The sequence below is a fragment of the Numenius arquata genome, chromosome Z (genome assembly GCF_964106895.1).
Source record: "Numenius arquata chromosome Z, bNumArq3.hap1.1, whole genome shotgun sequence".
NCBI classification, from domain to species: Eukaryota; Metazoa; Chordata; class Aves; order Charadriiformes; family Scolopacidae; genus Numenius; species Numenius arquata.
In genome coordinates, this window is record NC_133616.1 from 37,314,298 (window position 1) to 37,333,246 (window position 18,949).

The window sequence follows — 18,949 nt, forward strand, 5'->3', positions numbered from 1 at the left end:
TGAAAGAAAAATCTAACTGGTCTTTTAGATAGCAATCAATAATTCGAAAATGTAGTATTTTTTTTCATAATTTTTCAAAATTCCTAAAGGTGATCTTTAAAATGGAAACCTTCACTATGAAATCTCTCCTTAAGAAAGGGCCGTGGCTTATATATGAAGCTAATAGTTGAGTTGCTGTATTTTTTGATAAAACATTATGGAAGAATTGTAAAATTACATTGCGGTTGTAAGAAAGGCTGTTGTCTTTTTGGAGAGGTCAACCTTAAGTGGACTGTGGGAAAGGAAAGCATTTTGCCATACTTTTAGCATTTTGTGGTGAAAAGAATTTATTTATTTTCTCTCCTGCATACCTTTGCTAAATGGATCTCTTGACTTAGGCTAGTCATACTAAGTGCCTTTAAGTGTTGTCGGTACAGGCTGGTTTTGTTTTTCAGCTACAAAACTAATTACTTCCAGTGGGAATTCCTTTTGGAAAAGCATGGGGATTTTAAAAGTACATCTTTTATTCTGGAGACCTGTTTTCTTTTTTTTTTTTTTTTTTTTTAAATAATTTTGGTCCTAAACTGTTCATAGCAAACTTTCCTATTGTGGCCTATGAATGAACTGGGAAACTAACTTCACTTAAATAATTTCTTCATAGCCCTTATGGATCTATATTGACCTGACCTGGAGGTTTGTAATTCCTCAAACAGTAATGCTCGTATTCTTAAAACAGCATTCCCAATTTTTGTTTTCAGTTTATTTGACTGAAACTGAAGTAGAAGGTCTCTTAGAGGAATGTTTGTTCACCTGCCTATTAAGAGGAGCATAATGCATACTTATTCTTGTGTCAGGTATCACATCTTGTTCTACCACAAATCATATGTTGATTTTTTAATTTTTTTTTTCCTGCCATACAGAAGGCAAAGTATCCTTGGACTAACTGAATTCTGCTGTTTCTTCTTCCTTTTTTTTTGATAGCTATCTGCTAATTTGTAGTTTATTGTCTGTCTGTATTTATAAAGCTATTTCATTAAAGAAGATAGCCATGGCTTAATTAAGAGCTATTACTTTAAGGTCTCTTTTGAGACATCCTGTTGCTTTAAGTCTTTCTGAAATTGGAGAATAAATTTTTGAAGAGCTGAGTTGCAATGCTTACTTGAAACCTTACTTTTCTTATCCATGTGGAAAAGGAAGGGAACTGTTTTGAGAGACTTGGGACATTTTGAAAAACTCACTAAATGTTGTGCTGACATATGAGCCTTGTGTGCCAAGTTTCTCAGCTGAGTTGTCTGGTGACTCTGACTTTTGCTTGCCACATATTACACAGAGTTTCTGTGGAGTAAAACATAGCCATGGCTAAGAGAAAAATAATAAAATCATATATATGCTCCTTAGCAACCAATTGCTACAGTTTTATTGATCTCCACTGGTAAAAGTATGGGAATGAATTCTCCTCATTTGCATTCTAACCTTCCAAATCTTAGTATTTAATTTTTCAGGTCCTTTTAAATTTTTCTCCCTCTATTTACACAGGAAAGCTAAATTTTCACTTTAAAAAACATTTGAGGATAACAGCGCAATTCCAGGAACTACAGCTGTGATTAAAAACGTTGTGAGATTTTTGTTGTTGTATGCTGTCATTGTTACTGTTTTATTTCCTGCTCTGTGTGCTAAAAGTAAAGGTGAGCAATGATTTTAACATTGCATTGACAGAACATGATACGGAGCTGTATGAACATGTAGCAGGTAATAAAAGGCTGGATCATTTAACAAAGGTTTTGTTTTTTAAAAAAACCCACACATTTATATGATGCCAACTATTTTGCTATTTTTAGCAGCTTTTTCCGGTAATTTGGTTTCACGTATGTCAAGTGCAAACAGTACTTTCCAGATTGCAAGATATTCTGGCTCAGGACTTGACTTTCTTTTAAGGGGAGCAGGAGGAGGTTGTTTTATTTATTTCTTTATTTATTTTTATAATTCTATGAACAAGTCCAAGCATCTAAGAGGCAAACTGAAACATCTTAGACTTCACAGTTCTATGGTTAATCTGGTGCGAGTCAATGCTGTTGCTGTGAGGGGTGTGCTGCTGCTGCTGCTGCTTTTGTGCTGACCCACTGAATTGTTGGAGAACTGCTCTGGTTGAACACTAAGCAGTCTCTGCCAGGTTAGTGTTCAGTCAGAGCAATTCCTTGTTCCAGTTCATTACCTGTTTGCACAAACTATGGTTCTGGACAAAAGCGAAGGTGGGAATGGGCAGTGGCAGTATGAGAAGGAAAAGTCACCGACTTAGATGAGGTTAAGTTGAAGCCATTACCCCTGCATTTCATACTGGCTTGCTTATCTGTAAAGGACTTCAACACTAATTTCATGTTGTTTATTATAGTAAAAAGACTAAACTGCTGCAAGTTGTGTAGCCGAAAGTGATTCAGAAGCTTCACAAATAGCTATGGCTTTGGGGTAATTTTCTTGTTCTTGGAGACCTAGGCACTGACACCTGACAAATTGAATAAACCTTTTATTGCTCCTGTTGATACAGCATCCATGTTTTTAGGCCTGAAAACTCAGTCATGTCAGTAGCTGTCCATGGCTTTCCCCTTTTTCAGGGGAGCCAAACGCCAACTGTGTCTTTTCCCAGGATCTCTGTTTATGGATTGCCCTATGAAAGCTGTTAGCCGGAGTGTTCAGAGAACACTGAAATGATGTTGTGGAAACCGTTGTGGAAAAACATTGCAGAATAGAAGAGTCTTTTAAAGGGTATGGATACTCGTCTTTCAGGCTTGAAAGAATTTAAAAAGTTGTCATTTCAGTGTTAGAAAACAAAAAAAATTGAGTTAGTCGGAGTATTCAAATTTGGATGATGTTATTTCCCTTCTTCTCCCTACTTTGGTTTCAGACTACCATACCTTGCAATCTAGTGGTTGGTGCCTAAATTGCATAATCTTACTTACGCTGAGATTTCTTAGTAAGCATGAGGATGAATAACAGATTTTTCCTTCAGCTGAGTACTCAGAATAGTTTTGATAACAAGTTTTAATAACAAGTTTTAGAACTCTTGTAAAGGATGAAGATGGAAAATACCTTTTCAGTATAATTTCAGTAAGAAAGAGCAGGATAAGAGGAGGAGAAGGACCAGGTTGCAAAGAACAGAATTATACTGTCTCTGCCAAGGCACCTTTCTCTTGGCGGAAGCCAGTGTTTCTGCATTTATCAGACTAGGACATTCTAAATACAATAAATTTTTCAATTTTGGTGCACTTATTAATTGGTAGTACCCATGGACCACCACTCCTTGGTAGGTGGGACCTTGGCAGTCTTGCTTTCAAAGATGGGAACCAGACTTCTATTCTTGTATGCTTTCTAGATGGGATCCCCAGAAATCTGGTGATGGAAACGTGAGGAACTAAAAGAAGGTGGTCCCTAGCTCCCTGAAGGGGCATAACAGTATTCAGGTTTATTGCTTGGCAACTACTGGTTAAATATTTCTCACAACTTTTAAAAAGATAGGTATTTAATGAGATCGGGTGCTTGAAATTGTACTTGTGATATTTCAGCACAGTCTGTCAGCTAGTTTTGCTCTTAATAGAAACTTGCGTTTCACCACTTTAAAATCGTACAGTTAGAAAATACTGGTGGTACTGGGAGAACAACTCTTTCCAGATCTGGAATATGCAGCTGAGCAGTGATGTGTACTGCCTGATCAGCTGATGAAATGTGGGTTTGGATGTGTGATTTTTGTAAATGACTTCCAGATGTTACCGTTGCCGGCTGAATGTCTCAAGACTGCACTGTTAGGTCTAGATTATGAAACAAAATGGATGAAATGTGCAGAAGATAAACTAGTGAGCCTATACTTGGAATTGTTCTCTCAAAAAATAAAAAAAGCAGCAGATTCTGTAGTCAAATTACTCACTAAGCAATTCCAGAAAAATATAGAGGCTTTTAGTTAAGGGTACCTACATTAATTTATAGCCCGTGAAGAGCTTGAATAGTCTAGTAGCTAACATTAAGCAATTTTCTGTGTAGCTGCTGTGTTAGGAGCTTTGAGTTCTTCTTTATCTCACTTAAATTTCCTTGTGCTAAAACATGACTATGACAGTGCTAGAACTGAAATTCAGTTATTGACAATACTGTCTTTTTGACCAGCAAATTCCATCCTGTTTTGGAATTTCCCTAGAATTTTAATGAAATTTCTGTGTAGGAATTTTTTTTATTTGCAAAAATTCCTTTGAAGCTTTTAAATCCTCATAGTTGCGGAGGGAAGGGGGTTAGCTTGAAAGCAGAGTGTATAATTAGTTCTCTCTTTATTTTCCTTAGGAAGTACTGACGTAACCATGATAGAAGACAAAGGTCCACGAGTGGCTGACTATTTCGTAGTGGCAGGGCTCACTGATACAGATACTGCAACCCTCCTGGACCAAGAAATAAGTCGCCATGAAACAAAGTCAACTGGTCCAAAGGCTCCAATTACTGACATTGCTGTGATAATTAAATCAGCTGGTGAAACTGTCCCGGAGGGATACACCTGTATTGAAGCCACCCCTACGGCCCTTCAAGCCAACTTGAACTATGGAAGTCTAAAGAGTCCTGAACTTTTTCTTTGCTACAAGAGAGGCCGGGACAAGCCACCTCTTACTGACATTGGGTGAGATTTCTATAACAATTCAGTTCCTCCTTCAATAATAATCAAATATTACTGTTCATGATGATGATGAAAACAGATGTTGAGAAAACTCTAAAAAACACATTGTCTTTGAATTTATATTGCATATTGTGTGTATCTGTGTGGTATTTTCTTTGTGAAATAACTTGAAAAAAGTGTCAATCTTCAACTGAACTTGTCTTTTTGAAATGAATGGTAGTGTTTTTAAAAAGATATATATAAATATAGAGAGCAAATCAGATATGAGAAATTAAGTTCTGTGCTGCAGTTTTATGAAAGGTGAGAGTATAGTACAAAATTAATTTATAGAAATGGTATAGTGCATATCCAAAAATATAACATACTTAATCTGAAAGTGATGACTTCAGAAGACAAAAGTTATCACTTTGTGGAATTCACTTTAATGATTAAGGTAAAAGATATCACTTAAAAATGGTAGGACACTGAAACAAAGATGTTAAAATTATCCACGTACCTAAAATCTTGCAGCCTTCCTTACTGTCAGATCAGAGTATTTGTGGGGTCGCTTATGAGTTCTGACATGATTGGCTGCAAACACTGAATTATATAGTCTTTTGGTAACTCTAATCAGGCTTGTATTTAAAAAACCACACTTTTTGGTGTCAGGGGGTAAGTTCATGAAGAATTGCTAGTACTGTGTTCGAAAACCTTAGATACAGTGCATGCTTTAAGTTCAGTGCAGGGGGCATCCTGGCAGGAAGTAACTAATTTTGTTAGTTGTAGGATACTGAGTTTAATATAAGTGTTCAGGACCAAGATCACAAAATCCCCCCAGATCTTGAGGAAGTGAATAATACAGTCTGTGCTACTAGCATGATAAGATAATGCTCAATCTGTAATAACTCATACAGCGCTACAGTATTATCTAAATTGGTCCATATAGCACTTCTCTGGTTTGGATAAGAACATTGTAGAATTACTGAGGCTGTAGTGAGAAGGAGAAGGTGGAGCATGGGTGGGGGGAACTGTTACAGTGATGGCAAAATAAGGAATGTGTGTGGGTTTCCTTATTTAGTTATTTAATAAATAGTAAAACGTAAAGTAAAAAACATGCATCTATGTGTAAGCTGTAATAAGTTTAGAGAATTTCATTTATAAGTTTAAGCACATCAGGCACAATGCCTATGCTTTTGACCTACAGTTTGAGTGCCAACTGACTGTAGTCAGGGAGAAACTGACAGTAGAATCTTAGTAATGAAATCAGTTACATGGCAAAGTCTGTACTCTAAGGATCGTAGTTCCAGTTGTATAATTAACCTGGTACATTCTAATTTCAGTTCATCTCGATCATCTAAACTATGTTCAAATAATCCTCAGTGAAACTGTGATTTTTAAAATAGGCTTTTCCCATATGCGTGACTGATGCTGCAAGATGAAATAAATGTTACAATGGGATTTGTTTGTGTAGAATTGCAGTATGACGTTATTCTTCGAATGATATGTCAAACTTCAGTTAAGTTTTAGCAGAAGGAAGAATTTTTAGATGCAGTGATTCCTCAAAGGGGTTCCTAGACCATCAGTCTTCAGTATATGCCTTTATGGAAGCAACTCTGCTAGCACGTGTTTATTTTCATGTTTCCCACAACTTTAGGAACTTGAATGCTTGGGTAGATTTCCTAGGGAATATGCGATAAGCAAAAATAGGGAAGTATTTGGCTGGCTAAGAGCTTCCCTAAGAGAGATACTTTTCAAAACTATTGGTGGAAAACTGTGGTATTTGGCAAGTAGTATTGATTCTATATTTTGTTTTACATGGATCTAGTTAGTCTGTCACAACTAACAAATCATGGCAGGCTTTTCTTTCTGAGCAATGATGTGTATGAATGTTTTCCCCCTGCTGCTCCTGCTGTTTTGCAAGTACGTGCAAGAGATGGTTAGAACAAGCTTTTTTTTTTTTTTTATTTTCAATTTCAGTGGGTTCAAATGAAAGTGGAGTTTGGACAAGAGACGTATGTACATGTACATGAAGGCTGATTTATGCTGTTCTCTTTTAATTAAAGAACCAAGTGCAAAAGAGTATTTTATCTTTGAGCTATAAATATTCATTGTCAGCCCACACGCTGATCAAAGTTAGTAGGTAGAGGAACAGTGCACCCCTTGAAAGGTCAAATCTATAGTCTTGTGTCAAGGTTGTTAACTCATATACATATATATATATAGTTGAGTTATCTTGTAGTCGAGCATTCAGATGATTCTCGATAACTTTTTGTGTGTGTGTGTTTATTTCTTTCAGAGCTATTTTTAGGGAAACTAATTAAACAAATGCTGTTTGGAGGAAGGGGGAGATGGGGCTATGCTCTACTGATTGGTAGATAGTAGAGGTGGTGGAGTCTCTGTCTCTGGAGACATTCAAAACCCACCTGGACGTGTTCTTGTGCAACCTGCTCTAGGAGGACCTGCTTTGGCAGGGGGGTTGGACTAGATGATCTCCAGAGGTCCCTTCCAACCCCATATCATTCTCTGATTCTGTGATTCTCTGCCATTGTTCTTGTGTTTTGCATTTCTGTGCCCTCCATCCTCTTTCCTTCTTTTGCCTGTAAGCTGCTAGAGTGACTTTCTGCTGCAGGTGCTTACTTGCATATAGTTAGGCTGTCTGCTGTGCCTCTGGATGTTGCATTTGCTGTGGCTGTTTTTAGTTGGAAGAATAAAGTTTGATCCGAGGATGAGAGATCTCTAAGGTCCTTTTCCTACACATAGCTCTAAAATACAGTATTTTAAGCTTATACAAGTATAAATAATTCAGGTACTATTTATTCTGTTGCTTTCCTAACCAATATTTTTGCTGAAATAGACAAGAGCTATGATTTGCGGTTTGTCTTGGTTTAGGTGCAATGAGACTTTGAAACAAGATCTCACCTCGCTTTGTGTTGCGCTCGAGTTAGGAATATGCGAGAGCTCCATCACTTGTTTCTTAAATGGAGGAAAATCTGACAGAAAAATGCTTTTTAAGTGTAAGTGGTTTTGCGATTTGTAACACTTACTGTAGAAAAGAGCAAGGAAAGAATATCAGACTTCTTGTCTGAAGTAGAGGTTCAGAGTAATGCAAAAGTTAGGTAAGTTGCATTGTTTAAGTAAAGAAATAATGATTTATTTCTTTTTAAACTAATATGCGAAGCTTTAGTTTGGTTAGTGGTTCTGTGCTAAGGATCCATCTCATTCTGCATACCTGTTTTCTGAAAATACCCGCAGGAGTATCGGTTGAACAAATATTTTTCTTTACTAGAGATGTATTTCAGAATTGAAAGTGAACTCAAATTTCAAGAAGCATAATAGAAACTGGAAGGTGTTCTCAACAGCCAGCATCTTACATTGTTCCTTATATTCCACCAGTGTGACAACTGCAGTTGGGTGTTTGGAACAGCTTAGGATAATAATGATGATACTAGTCGCTTGTATGTTTAGACAAATAATAATAGTGGTGGCAATAGAAATCAAAGATAAGTCAGTCTTTTCTCTCTACTTGACCCAGTGCTTCTCCCCTGACCTTCCTACTGCCTAGTATATTTAAATTCCTTTATTATTCAATACGTGCATACTGCCTTGTGTTAAATAAGATAGGAAGAGTTGTTGTAAAGAGTTATTTTGCATAATGATTTTAAGGGGCAGAAATGTGGTTGGACCTAGAGTAGAAGTCAAGCTGGAGGGCAGACCCACACGATGCAATTTGCAACAGTCCACCTATTTTAAAATTGTTTTCCAGAAGCAGAGTTTTCTGTGGGTTAAGGTTTATAACTGAACAGCTGCAATAAGGTAGTATTTATCTTTTCTAAACTGTGTTGTCTGATGTATTGGTAGAGGGGAGGCTACAGGGATGGCTCCTGTGAGAAGCTGCCAGAAGCTACCCCTATGCCCAATAGAGCCAGTGCCAAGACAGCTCTTGGCTCCAAGATAGACCTGCCACGGGCCAAAGGTAAGCCCGTCAGTGAGAGCGGTAGCACCTCTGTGGTAAAGTATTTAAGAAGGGGAAAAAAACCTGCACAATTGCAGCTGGAGAGAGGAGTGAGAATATGTGAGAGAAACAACTCTACAGACACCCAAGGTCAATGAAGAAGGAGGGGCAGAAGGTACTCTAAGCACCAGAGCAGAGATTCTCCTGTAGCCCATGGCGAAGACCATGGTGAAGCAAGCTGTCCCCCTGCAGCCCATGGAGGTCAATGGTGGAGCAGTGGATGCCCGGAGGAGGCTGTGACCGTGTGGAAAGCCTGCATTGGAGCAGGCTCCTGGCAGGACCTCTGGACCTGCTGAGAGAGTAGCCCACGCTGAAGCATGCCTTCCGGCAGGACTTGTTACCCTGTGGGGGGACCCACACTGGAGCAGTCTGTTCCTGAAGGACTGCACCCTGTAGAAAGGACCCAGGCTGGAGCAGTTCATGAAGAACTGCAGCCTGTGGTAAGGACCCACGTTGGAGAACTTTGTGGAGGACTGCCTCCCATGAGAGGGACCCACAGTGGAGCAGGGGAAGAGTGTGAGGAGTCTTCCCCCTGAGAGGGAAGAAGCAGCAGAGACAATGTGTGATGAGCTGCCCACATCCCCCATTCCCTGTTCTCTTGCAGCGCTGGCAGGAAGGAGGTAGAGAAAATTGGGAGTGAAGTTGAGCCCAGGAAAAAGGGATGGGTGCGGAGGAAAGTGTTTTAAAGATGTAATTTTATTTCCTATTACTTTGATCTGATTTGATTGGTAATAAATTAAATTAATTTTCCCCAAGTCAAGTGATCTCCCTGTCCTTATCTTGACCCATGAGCCTTTTGTTCTGCTTTCTCTCCCCTGTCCAGTTGAGGAGGGGAGTGATGGAGTGGCTTTGGTGGGCACCTGGTGTCCAGCCAGGGTCATGCCACCACACCTGATCAGTACTAATTAATAAAAGACAGACACTGGGAAGTTGAAACAAGTAGGAGTAAACTTACTCTCTCAGGCAGGACTTTGTATTTCCAGGGTGTCACGTTAAATATTTCATGCCTCACTTCTGAATGTTTTTGTCTGAATCAGTAAAATCATTGTTTAATTTGAGTGATCCATGGGTGGTGGTTTTCTTCTGTTTGTTTTCTTATATTCAATACTATGCATGAGGTCAGGAAATGGTGTGGTTTTAATAATACTTCTGCTAGTGTATATGTAGGGGTGAAAGTTGCTTTCATTTTCTTTTTGCTTTTGATGGGAGGTGACTGCACTGTTACAGTCTTGACCACTGGTCAACACCTTACCTTTTAGAAGTATTTGCACAGCTAAGAAATTCTTCGGTCTTTAGGTGTCTTTCTGAGAATACTTGTAAACCTATTAAATTGAATGGCTGATTAATACGGCTTTCCTTCTCAAAACCTGACAGCTGACAAGTGTTTCTGGGATAACTTTAAATTCTTGTATTTTATCTAAAATACATTAAATTAAATAAAACTGAACTGAAACTTCTGTTGGAGACTGTTCTGTTAAAATTCTCTTCCGATTAATGTAAGGCACTGCTGTGAAGAGTTCATATATGCCCTTTATGCAGACTGAAGGTAGCCTGAGAGCTGCTGCCGTTGTGGATGTTTAATTTGTGGTTTGTTTTTTTTGTTTTTGTTTTTTGTTTTTAAGCTTTATGAAGTAGGTAACCCAATAAAAATATCAAAATACATGTTTGTCCAGAAGATTAGTTCAGAATTAATTTGAATAACGTGTACTTTCTCCATCCCTATCTTGAACCAGTAGGTAGTATGTTAAAACTGATGTTGCAACTTGGAAATATTGGTATTAGGCTGGTTTTGAACCTGAGATTGCACACGGTTTTAAATGTAGCAAAAGGGTGATGATCAGACTGTTTACAACCAAAACTATTATTGAAGGCAAGAATATTGTCCTCCATGTACTAGCTGAATAAATTTATATGGCAGCCTGGTAGTTACATCAATACACTCTCAACTCATGTGATTTCTTTGCTTTGTTGACATGTTCTAGGACTGTAGTTCATGTGTATCCTCAGTGCTATGACAAGATACACGTTTGTTCTGTGGGTTCAGTATAAATAGTAATATTTGCATATTCCAGTTTAAAGATGGGACAGTAGAATTTAAGTAATTTGGGATGTTTAATGGTACATTTATTTTTTTTTAAATGGGATGAGAATTGTTGCATCTGCAAAAAGACTTTTTTTTTTTTTTTTAAGTTTTCAAATATACTTACTAGTAGTCTTATCAAACATTTAACCAAGGGTATTTTGGGACAGTAAAAGATACATTGCCTGTTTTTCTTTTTATTTATTTTAAAGTAAAGTTGTTATGGAGTACATGTGGGAAGCTGCAGGTCACAAAATACAAAGTTTTAATGTGTTACCTTTATCCTAAATCTTGCCATGTATTGTAAAGATGAAAACTCATTTGAAGGTGGAAAGTACTCTCTACATACTGCAGAGAATTAGGCAAATGGAACCAGTGTGGAATGGGAGATAAAGCTTGCCCTGTCATAGCATCTGTGCATTAAAAATATGCAGCGATGTATGGTTTCACTTCCACATTTCTTCTCGTAGTCACTTCCTGATAGCTTTATGTTTGGGAAAGATGGGAGTGTAAAGTTTTAGCTCATTTAACTGCTGAGAAGCTGTGAAGTATCTCTTGTTTTTTGCTAAGAATATGGTGATCTAAACTAAAACTACCTGGCTAAAAAATCCAGGTACCATGTGAATGTTGCTGTATTGCCATGTAAGCTATACTTTGCCTTCTAGAAGTACAGTCAAATGTAGTTACTGTTTCTTCCTTTTCTGTGAAATGTAGTAGTATTTTGTCTTTCCCCTTCTCACTTCCCTTAAGGAATGTTACTCAAATTATGAATGTAAATTGTTACTGGGTTGGGGTTTTTTTTTCTGTAAAAATTCACTAGGAAGCAGACTTCTGTCTTCTGTTGTTCTTTTCCAACAACATTCCTTAAAAAGAAAAAAAAAAAAAAACCAAACCCAAACACCGACAACAAAAAGCCCCCTGAAGCCTGAAATGACTTTACAAACATTTTAGTGATGGAAATGAGGAAATTATAATTAGTATATGTATTGTGTGTGCAAAGAATTTAAGGTTTCCTGTGTATTTATTTTTCATTGGTAGTTCAGCATTCCTGCTAATTTTATAAGTAAATTCTTCTCAGTGTGCTTGACTTTATTTTGCCATAACTATGACTTTTACCCACAAAGACTTCTTACACAATTTAAATATTTCTGAGCAGTTTCTTTTCCTCAGATTGTGCATGACAAAAGACAATATATTAAAATGCACACGAGAACATTGCAATGATGACATAGGGTGCTAACGGATGGACAATTTCTGTGAATATGTCCAAGTAACTTCATATATATTTGAATGCGCATAGTATTTTCTTTCCTTCCTGTCTGCAGGGTTCTATATGAAGGGAAGGAACGCATCATTTCAGGCTGTGAGGTGATTCAAGCTACTCCTTATGGTCGTTGCGCTAATGTTAACAACAGTTCAGCGTCTTCTCAGCGGATCTTCATCACATATCGAAGGGCTCCTTTAATACGACCTCAAAACTCATTGGCAGTAACGGATATCTGTGTTATTGTTACCAGCAAAGGAGAAACTCCTCCTCATACGTTCTGCAAAGTTGATAAGAATTTAAATTGTGGTATGGTGAGTATTTAAAAGCTTGAGTTTGTTTTTGTTTTTTTTTTTTAGACTCAAGAAACAAGCCCAAAGGGGTAGCTCTGTGAACTCTTCTTAGCACTGTTACAGTTGTGTTATATCACTATGTCATAATTCTGTCATTCTGTATACTGTGTGCAAGACCTCAGTTTCATCGGTTTTGTTGCTCTGATCTCCTTCAGTGTTAGGAATGATTTCTTTATACTGATTACTCACTGCTTCAGTTTGTATATTCATGTCTAGGTGCTATTTGGGAGTCGTGCAGAGAATTTTTTTTTTTTTAATCATTATTCTCACCACCCCACTTTGGTGATGCTGACACTTGAGATGAATCACAAACACTTTTTTCTTAGTTATTAATAATGCCTATGTTACTAAGACATGTAAGAATGTTAATTACTGCTTACGGTTTCTTCATGTACTCTTTTTTCAATGTTTTTATTTAGTCAGTTTTGCCTTCAGTTAACTCAGGCTGAAGTAAGTGATTTTTTTTCAAATGTTTGGGTGTACTTAGACAAACTGCAAAGACACTAAACAACCAATTTATGGAAGTACAATAAAAGCTTCAAATGGTGATGTTTAGAATTTCACTCCCACTGATAAGGTTCCCATAAGAGTCTCCTTTTAAATAACCAAGAAAATGTGAAGCTGCAAATGATCTGCTTCACTTTTCCCTGTTCTTCTGTTTGAATAAGTCAAAGAGTGGTGGTGTAGTTATTTTATGTAAATCCTGTAATGTCTGAAAAATGTGAGAAGGGTAAATTCTCAATTTCATCATTTGCATGCACTTAGCAGCTAGCCAGTCATTTTATTCTGTAACACTTTTTATTTAAATGTCTGTTTTGTTTGTAAGTGGGAGTACATTCAAATGCTTACACTTGATTTCTCTGCTGCCTGTTGTCAGCTTTGCTGGTTCTAAGATGAAACTTGTGTCTTTCAGTGGGGTTCCAGTGTATACCTTTGTTACAAGAAGTCTGTGCCAGCTTCTAACTCTTTAGCATATAAAGCTGGTAAGTAATTTTAGACGCAGGCTGTCTAAACGTGCTAACAGGAGGATTTCAGTGCCTTGTTGAAATCAAATAATTTCTTTAAAAGCTTAAGTGCTATCAGAATTCTGTTCCTAGAGCATGTCAATTGAAATCAACTCCTATAGTGACTTCTTTGCTCGCCTCGCTTTTTCCCAGGGGAAAAAAAAAAAAAAAGCCTTAATAGGAATAGCATTGTTCTGTATTAATTTAGTTCTTATTATACAGGTTTGATAGCTTGGGAGCTTTAGTGGAAAGCTTAGCAAGCATTTCAGGTGTAACAAAGGACTTCATATTTTTTATGTTGGTGATGATGGAGAAGGAGTAATTAAAAATTCCATTCAACCTTACTCATATTTATTTTTATGTCTCACAGCTAATGCAACATCGTTAATTTGAAACTTAGATGTGTTTCCTCCCTTCAGTTCCACAACTATTCGTTTCTTATTTGAGAAGAGTGAAAAATATTCTGAACAATAAATGACAAAAAGCCGTTTAAGTCTGGCTTTTGTAAGTTTTTTAATGCATTCCTACAAATCACTATTTTTTTTTCTGAAGAAGTCCAAAAAAACTTTCAAAATAATTTCTTGGCACTAAGCGCACCAAATTCCTTTGAAAAGGAAGTAGAATTGGAAAACATAGATAATGAAGTCAGTCTGCCATAAAATAAGCGAGACCGACCACAGTAGTAGACCAATGCTTGTCTACCTGTTTTCTACCAGCAAGAGTTAGATATCTTTCTGAAAACTGAATGAACAATTTTTTTGAATTGAGCATATTGACTCATTAGCAGAAGATGTGGACAGTGAGCTAGTTCATCCTATTTTCAGTGGGGGTATTGCTGCTGTTTTTACAGTAGATAAATGATCACTTTTTTCCTAGGAATTTCTTTGTAATAAAATAGATTCCAATGGCACATCTAAATAGCACAGGTAATTCCCAACTGATTTAAAGTAGAAATCTTCACTAATTAGTTTTCACTATGTCCTGGTTTTTAAGCAGTTACCAAACGGGAGTGCTTCAGTATTCATACACAATTTCTATGTGATTGTTACTTGGATGACTTAGTCAAATGTCATGATGACTGTCAAACAAGAGACTTCTGCAGATGTAATCTTCAGTTATAAAGTTCAGATAACCAACAGACTTTGCTGTATATTGTGAAAAAATATATAGCTTGCATTATTTAGGGCTTGCAGAGTAAATGCACTTACTTTTCCTTCTCCCATTCTGAAGGCTTAATTTTCAGATATCCTCAAGAGAACTATGAGTCATTCCCACTGTCGGAATCCGTACCTCTCTTCTGCCTTCCTATGGGAGCCACTATTGAGTGCTGGGACCCTCAAACCAAATATCCACTACCAGTGTTCTCAACATTTGTGCTGACCTGCTCTTCTGCAGAAAAGGTATGGTTCTGCACTGTGACTAGTTTTTGCTTTTAATTCAGATGACTGCTGTGGAGATAAATAGTCATTGTTTCTTTTGTATTTGAGAAAAAGTACAAAATAAATTGTTAAATACTTCCCTTTTAAAATTGTATTCTTAAACCTTGATATAAGACGGAAGTAAACCAAAGCAGGAAATAGCTGGAGAGTATGTGCAGTTTAGTCCCTTGTAAGCTGAACTATATACTTAACAAAATCAAAACTGGCCGTGCATGGATTTCCCCGTTCTTTCAAGTAGGAAGTTTCTGGGAATTGAAACGCAGCCTACATGTTAAAGAGATGTTCGCTTACCACGTGTTAGCAGTGTTTAAGTTGTTACGGTTTCCCTATGGTTACCTTAAAAGCCATGTCTGTGTGAATTTGTGTAATTGGGCTCTGTAGCTATCTTTGTGCATGAATAGGAAAATAGTTACCAGAAAACAGCAGGGTCGGGGGAGGAAAAGTGTGTGCTGAGGGACGTGTGAAAGGCTCTGAAGAACTGATGAGCTCCTGAGACCAGTGATCTTGTTGGATTCACGTGAAGTGATAGCTTAAGAACACCAGCCATCTGCTGAATCTGTATAAGCCGACCAGCACATGCGGGCACCAAAAGTGTGTTGCATGACTTAGCCCACATGTGAAGAAGGCAGTGTCTGCCGTACACAGACAGAGGCTGCAAGGATGACAGGAACACCTGATGAAGCAAGGGAGCCCTTGTTTGGTGTTGGTCACCCAGCTATTGCTTCAGCTTTGCTAGCTGTGTCTGTGTGTGTGTGAACTGCATGAGGGGAGTTAGTGATTGTAATGTGACTAGCTCTGTGACTAATAAACAGCAGTTTGGCTCTATTACTGATAGCAGCTCAACTTCCACACTTCCTTAGTCCCCTGTCAGGGGAATTTATATACTTCTCCATTTCCAAACTCTTTCTCCAATATAATAATACTTCTTTTGCAAGGGGGAATGAAGTATCTGCCAGTATTTTTCTCAGAGAGATGTATACTGTGATATCCATCTTTCCCTGTTCTCCCTTTGCTAAACTTGCCAGAATAATTCAGTTAATGAAACTGACAAATTGGGAAGCAATATTAGGAAAGGTATATAGCTGTTCAGCTTGATCAAATGAGTGAAGAAAAAGCTAAAATAATTTTATTGTTTAGCGTGATAATGATGGCGGAATTTACTGAACAGAAGCATTTCATAAGGGTTTGGGGGTTTTTTTGACCGTAACGGTTAATGGATAGAGTTTTGTCACAGCATGCAGTTTGGTTCCTTCCCTTTCAATTTACTGAGTATGAATAGTTTGTTGAGGAAAGTGCAATGAAAAAGAGGAAGAGAGTCACAACAGTCCAAAGCATTTAGTTTATAAGGATACTTCGTGTATGTTACATAAAGGAAAAGTTATTTCACAAGCTGCTAGCAAAAGCATTATCGTGTGTGTGCAAACACCAAAGACTTAAGGATGCTTCAAATGTTCTCACTCAATCTCCTGTTAAACACTATGTGTGCTCAGCTGTTTTTCTTCATCTTTTAGGTTTATGGTGCTGCTATTCAGTTTTATGAGCCTTATCCCCGGGAGCTGCTAACAGAAAAACAACAATTGCAGCTGGGTCTCCTGACAGCTGTAGAGAGGAAAGTGGTTACTTCCAAGTCCATCAATTCCAACAAATGCATCTGCCTTCTCTCACACTGGCCTTTCTTTGAAGCATTTCGAAAATTTCTTATGTTCATTTACAAACTCTCTGTCTCTGGACCTCATCCTCTTCCCATTGAAAAGTATGTAAAACGTTTTTCAAGTTAACATGGGAGGGTAGCTATATCAGCTCAAAAAGTCATGTGATTTATATATGCCACACTTTATTAGTTGGTATATTTGCACCATCCTCTTGCTTGAACTGTGTAGCTTATGTTGTACTGATAGAAATTATTACGGCTTCTGTTTAATAGTAGTGGCTTTTGCAGGGCTGGGAAAGTGAACTGGATTTTACTGTGGCTTTTCTGTTAGAATATGTCAAGCCTGTTTACCTTTCTCTTAACTACATCAAACAGAGAAAATGGCTGAGCTGTAAGGTACATGCAGTCCTGCATTGGTAAATAAATATAAGCTCAGGGACTCTGTGCATTAGCAATGAATATCTATGTCTTTTTCCAGGCACTGCAACTAATGCAGATTTGTATGTGTGTGTATAAACTCTGTAGAGGATGCTTTTCATGGTCCTAAAAGTTTTCTGCAATATGATGTTACCTTCAACACTATATTAGACATCTGGCATTGATGTGTATAGTTTGTCTTAGCTAAGCCTCATTAGAAACTCTGTAGAATGGGGCTAGGCTGCCTGGAATTTTAAATTGCTTGCCTAAATGCCAGTGTGTTCTTATCTTTTGCATACATATCTGAAGCTGCCAGTATTAATTTTCACGCATGAAATGTGACTGAATGGAGCTTCTTTGTTTCAGTTTGCATAAATAGACTCTTAAACTTAGGCTGTTAAGATTTATTTACTGTTTTGCTTTCTCAAACATGGTCCCATAGTAATTTCAAAATGTGATTAACATTGTTTTCAGTCCCTGATTAGTCCCCAGGGATGGTTTTGTAACATCTTGTCTTCTTTTCAGGCACATATCCCATTTTATGCACAATATACCTTTCCCTTCACCACAAAGGCCAAGAATTCTTGTGCAGGTAAGCAAAACATTTGCTTCCATTTTTAGTTAAAATAACGGGAAACCCTCTTTCTTGCTGTTGAAACCCTGGTTTCTTCCTTTAGGCTTTTTACTCAGTTTTGAGTATCCATCTGCTGGAAGGGAGAGGGGAGAAAATGGGTGGGTTTGCCTTCTCTTTCACTGGTACAAACCTGGAGTAACTTAGGAAACTTAGAATTTCAGACTTCAGGTGGTGCAGGTGGCAGCAGCTTCCTACTTGCACTTTTTTTTGCTGTATATTACCCTTTCATTTTATAAGCAGCATTTGCATTTCCTCAGTGGGTTTTCTGTCCTTCTCTGACTTGTCCACCCACTACTGTGGGTCAAAGATTAGTCCCCCCTGGCACCGTCTCTTTTGCTTCTCTGTTTAGTCACCTAGCAGCAGTTATGTGTTCAACACTGAGTCACGGACAATTTCCTGTAACTTCTGAGAATCATATGAATGACTAATACGAGCTCTGTTGACCTAGTGAACACCAGTCCTAAAGATTGTCTCTGATTTGCGCCTCTTGCATGGCATTGCGACTCTGCCAGGCAGTTCATGGGACTGTGGATATACATTTATCTTGGAATATTGTACCATATTAACTTTGGAGTTGTCCATATCACTCACATACTACTTTGTGTTTCAGCTTTCTGCCCATGATGCATTAATATTGTCTCAGCCGGTTTCTACACCGTTGCCATTAAGGTATCATTATTAATGCTTTAAATGTATGCTACTTGAAAAATTCACATGCAAATAGGAATGAGTCATAGAAGAAAGCCAAACATTTCTGCAATATTATTAGATCTTAGACAGAAAGCTCAACACACATAATATTATACAGTGTTGTCTTTTTGATATAGACCTGTGCCTTGTGGAAGAGTAATTTCACTAATTATCCTGAAATAAAGATGAATTGACAGATTACTGTAGGAACTCTGAAGGAAGAAGCAGGAGTCTGAGGAAAAAAATATATGTATTTAGATATCTTGTATTTTCAGAACCTGTGTAGTAAGCAAAAAATTTTTTTAATAGCGTAGATAGTCTATTTGTTGTCTTGTTTTTTTTTCCTTTTCAGATCCAAGAGAGACATTTATGTCAGGCAGCTATGTAAAATCAATCAATGCACAAGTATGCAAACATTTCAGAAATTCAAAATTATACCTAAAAATTGGTGTTTGTGCTTGAAGGTTGACGCAGTCCCTGTAGATACTGCCTGCATCATCTGGGCTGGAGTTCCCTATGATGGATTGCTTTGGTGATTTTTGGATTGTTTTTAACTTAAAAACCAAAATATTCTCCCTTTTTAATCCCCCCACACACACTCTTAAACATTATGATAGAATATTCTGTGTGCAGAAGAATCCCATGTTTAATCACATCAGTTACACAGCCAGTTAAGTAAAGAATTGCAGCCAGCCACCAAACTCCAAAGCAATCTGTAAGCACTTTTCTAAGGACAGATATTTACACCCCTATATTCTTACAGATGTCACTACAATTTCTAAATGTGAACAGTCCAAACAAA

General features: G+C 37.6%; 1 protein-coding gene across 1 annotated transcript in view; it reads left to right on the top strand.

The window, feature by feature from the left end:
• Positions 1-4,316: 4,316 nt before the first annotated feature.
• Positions 4,317-18,949, top strand: part of DENND4C (DENN domain containing 4C) — a 47,811-nt gene continuing 33,178 nt past the window's right edge. Inside the window, 7 exon segments of the mRNA XM_074166848.1 lie at positions 4,317-4,627; positions 12,021-12,273; positions 13,226-13,295; positions 14,547-14,716; positions 16,267-16,508; positions 17,349-17,415; positions 18,068-18,126. Of these exon segments, the coding sequence (XP_074022949.1) occupies positions 4,317-4,627; positions 12,021-12,273; positions 13,226-13,295; positions 14,547-14,716; positions 16,267-16,508; positions 17,349-17,415; positions 18,068-18,126 (1,172 nt within the window).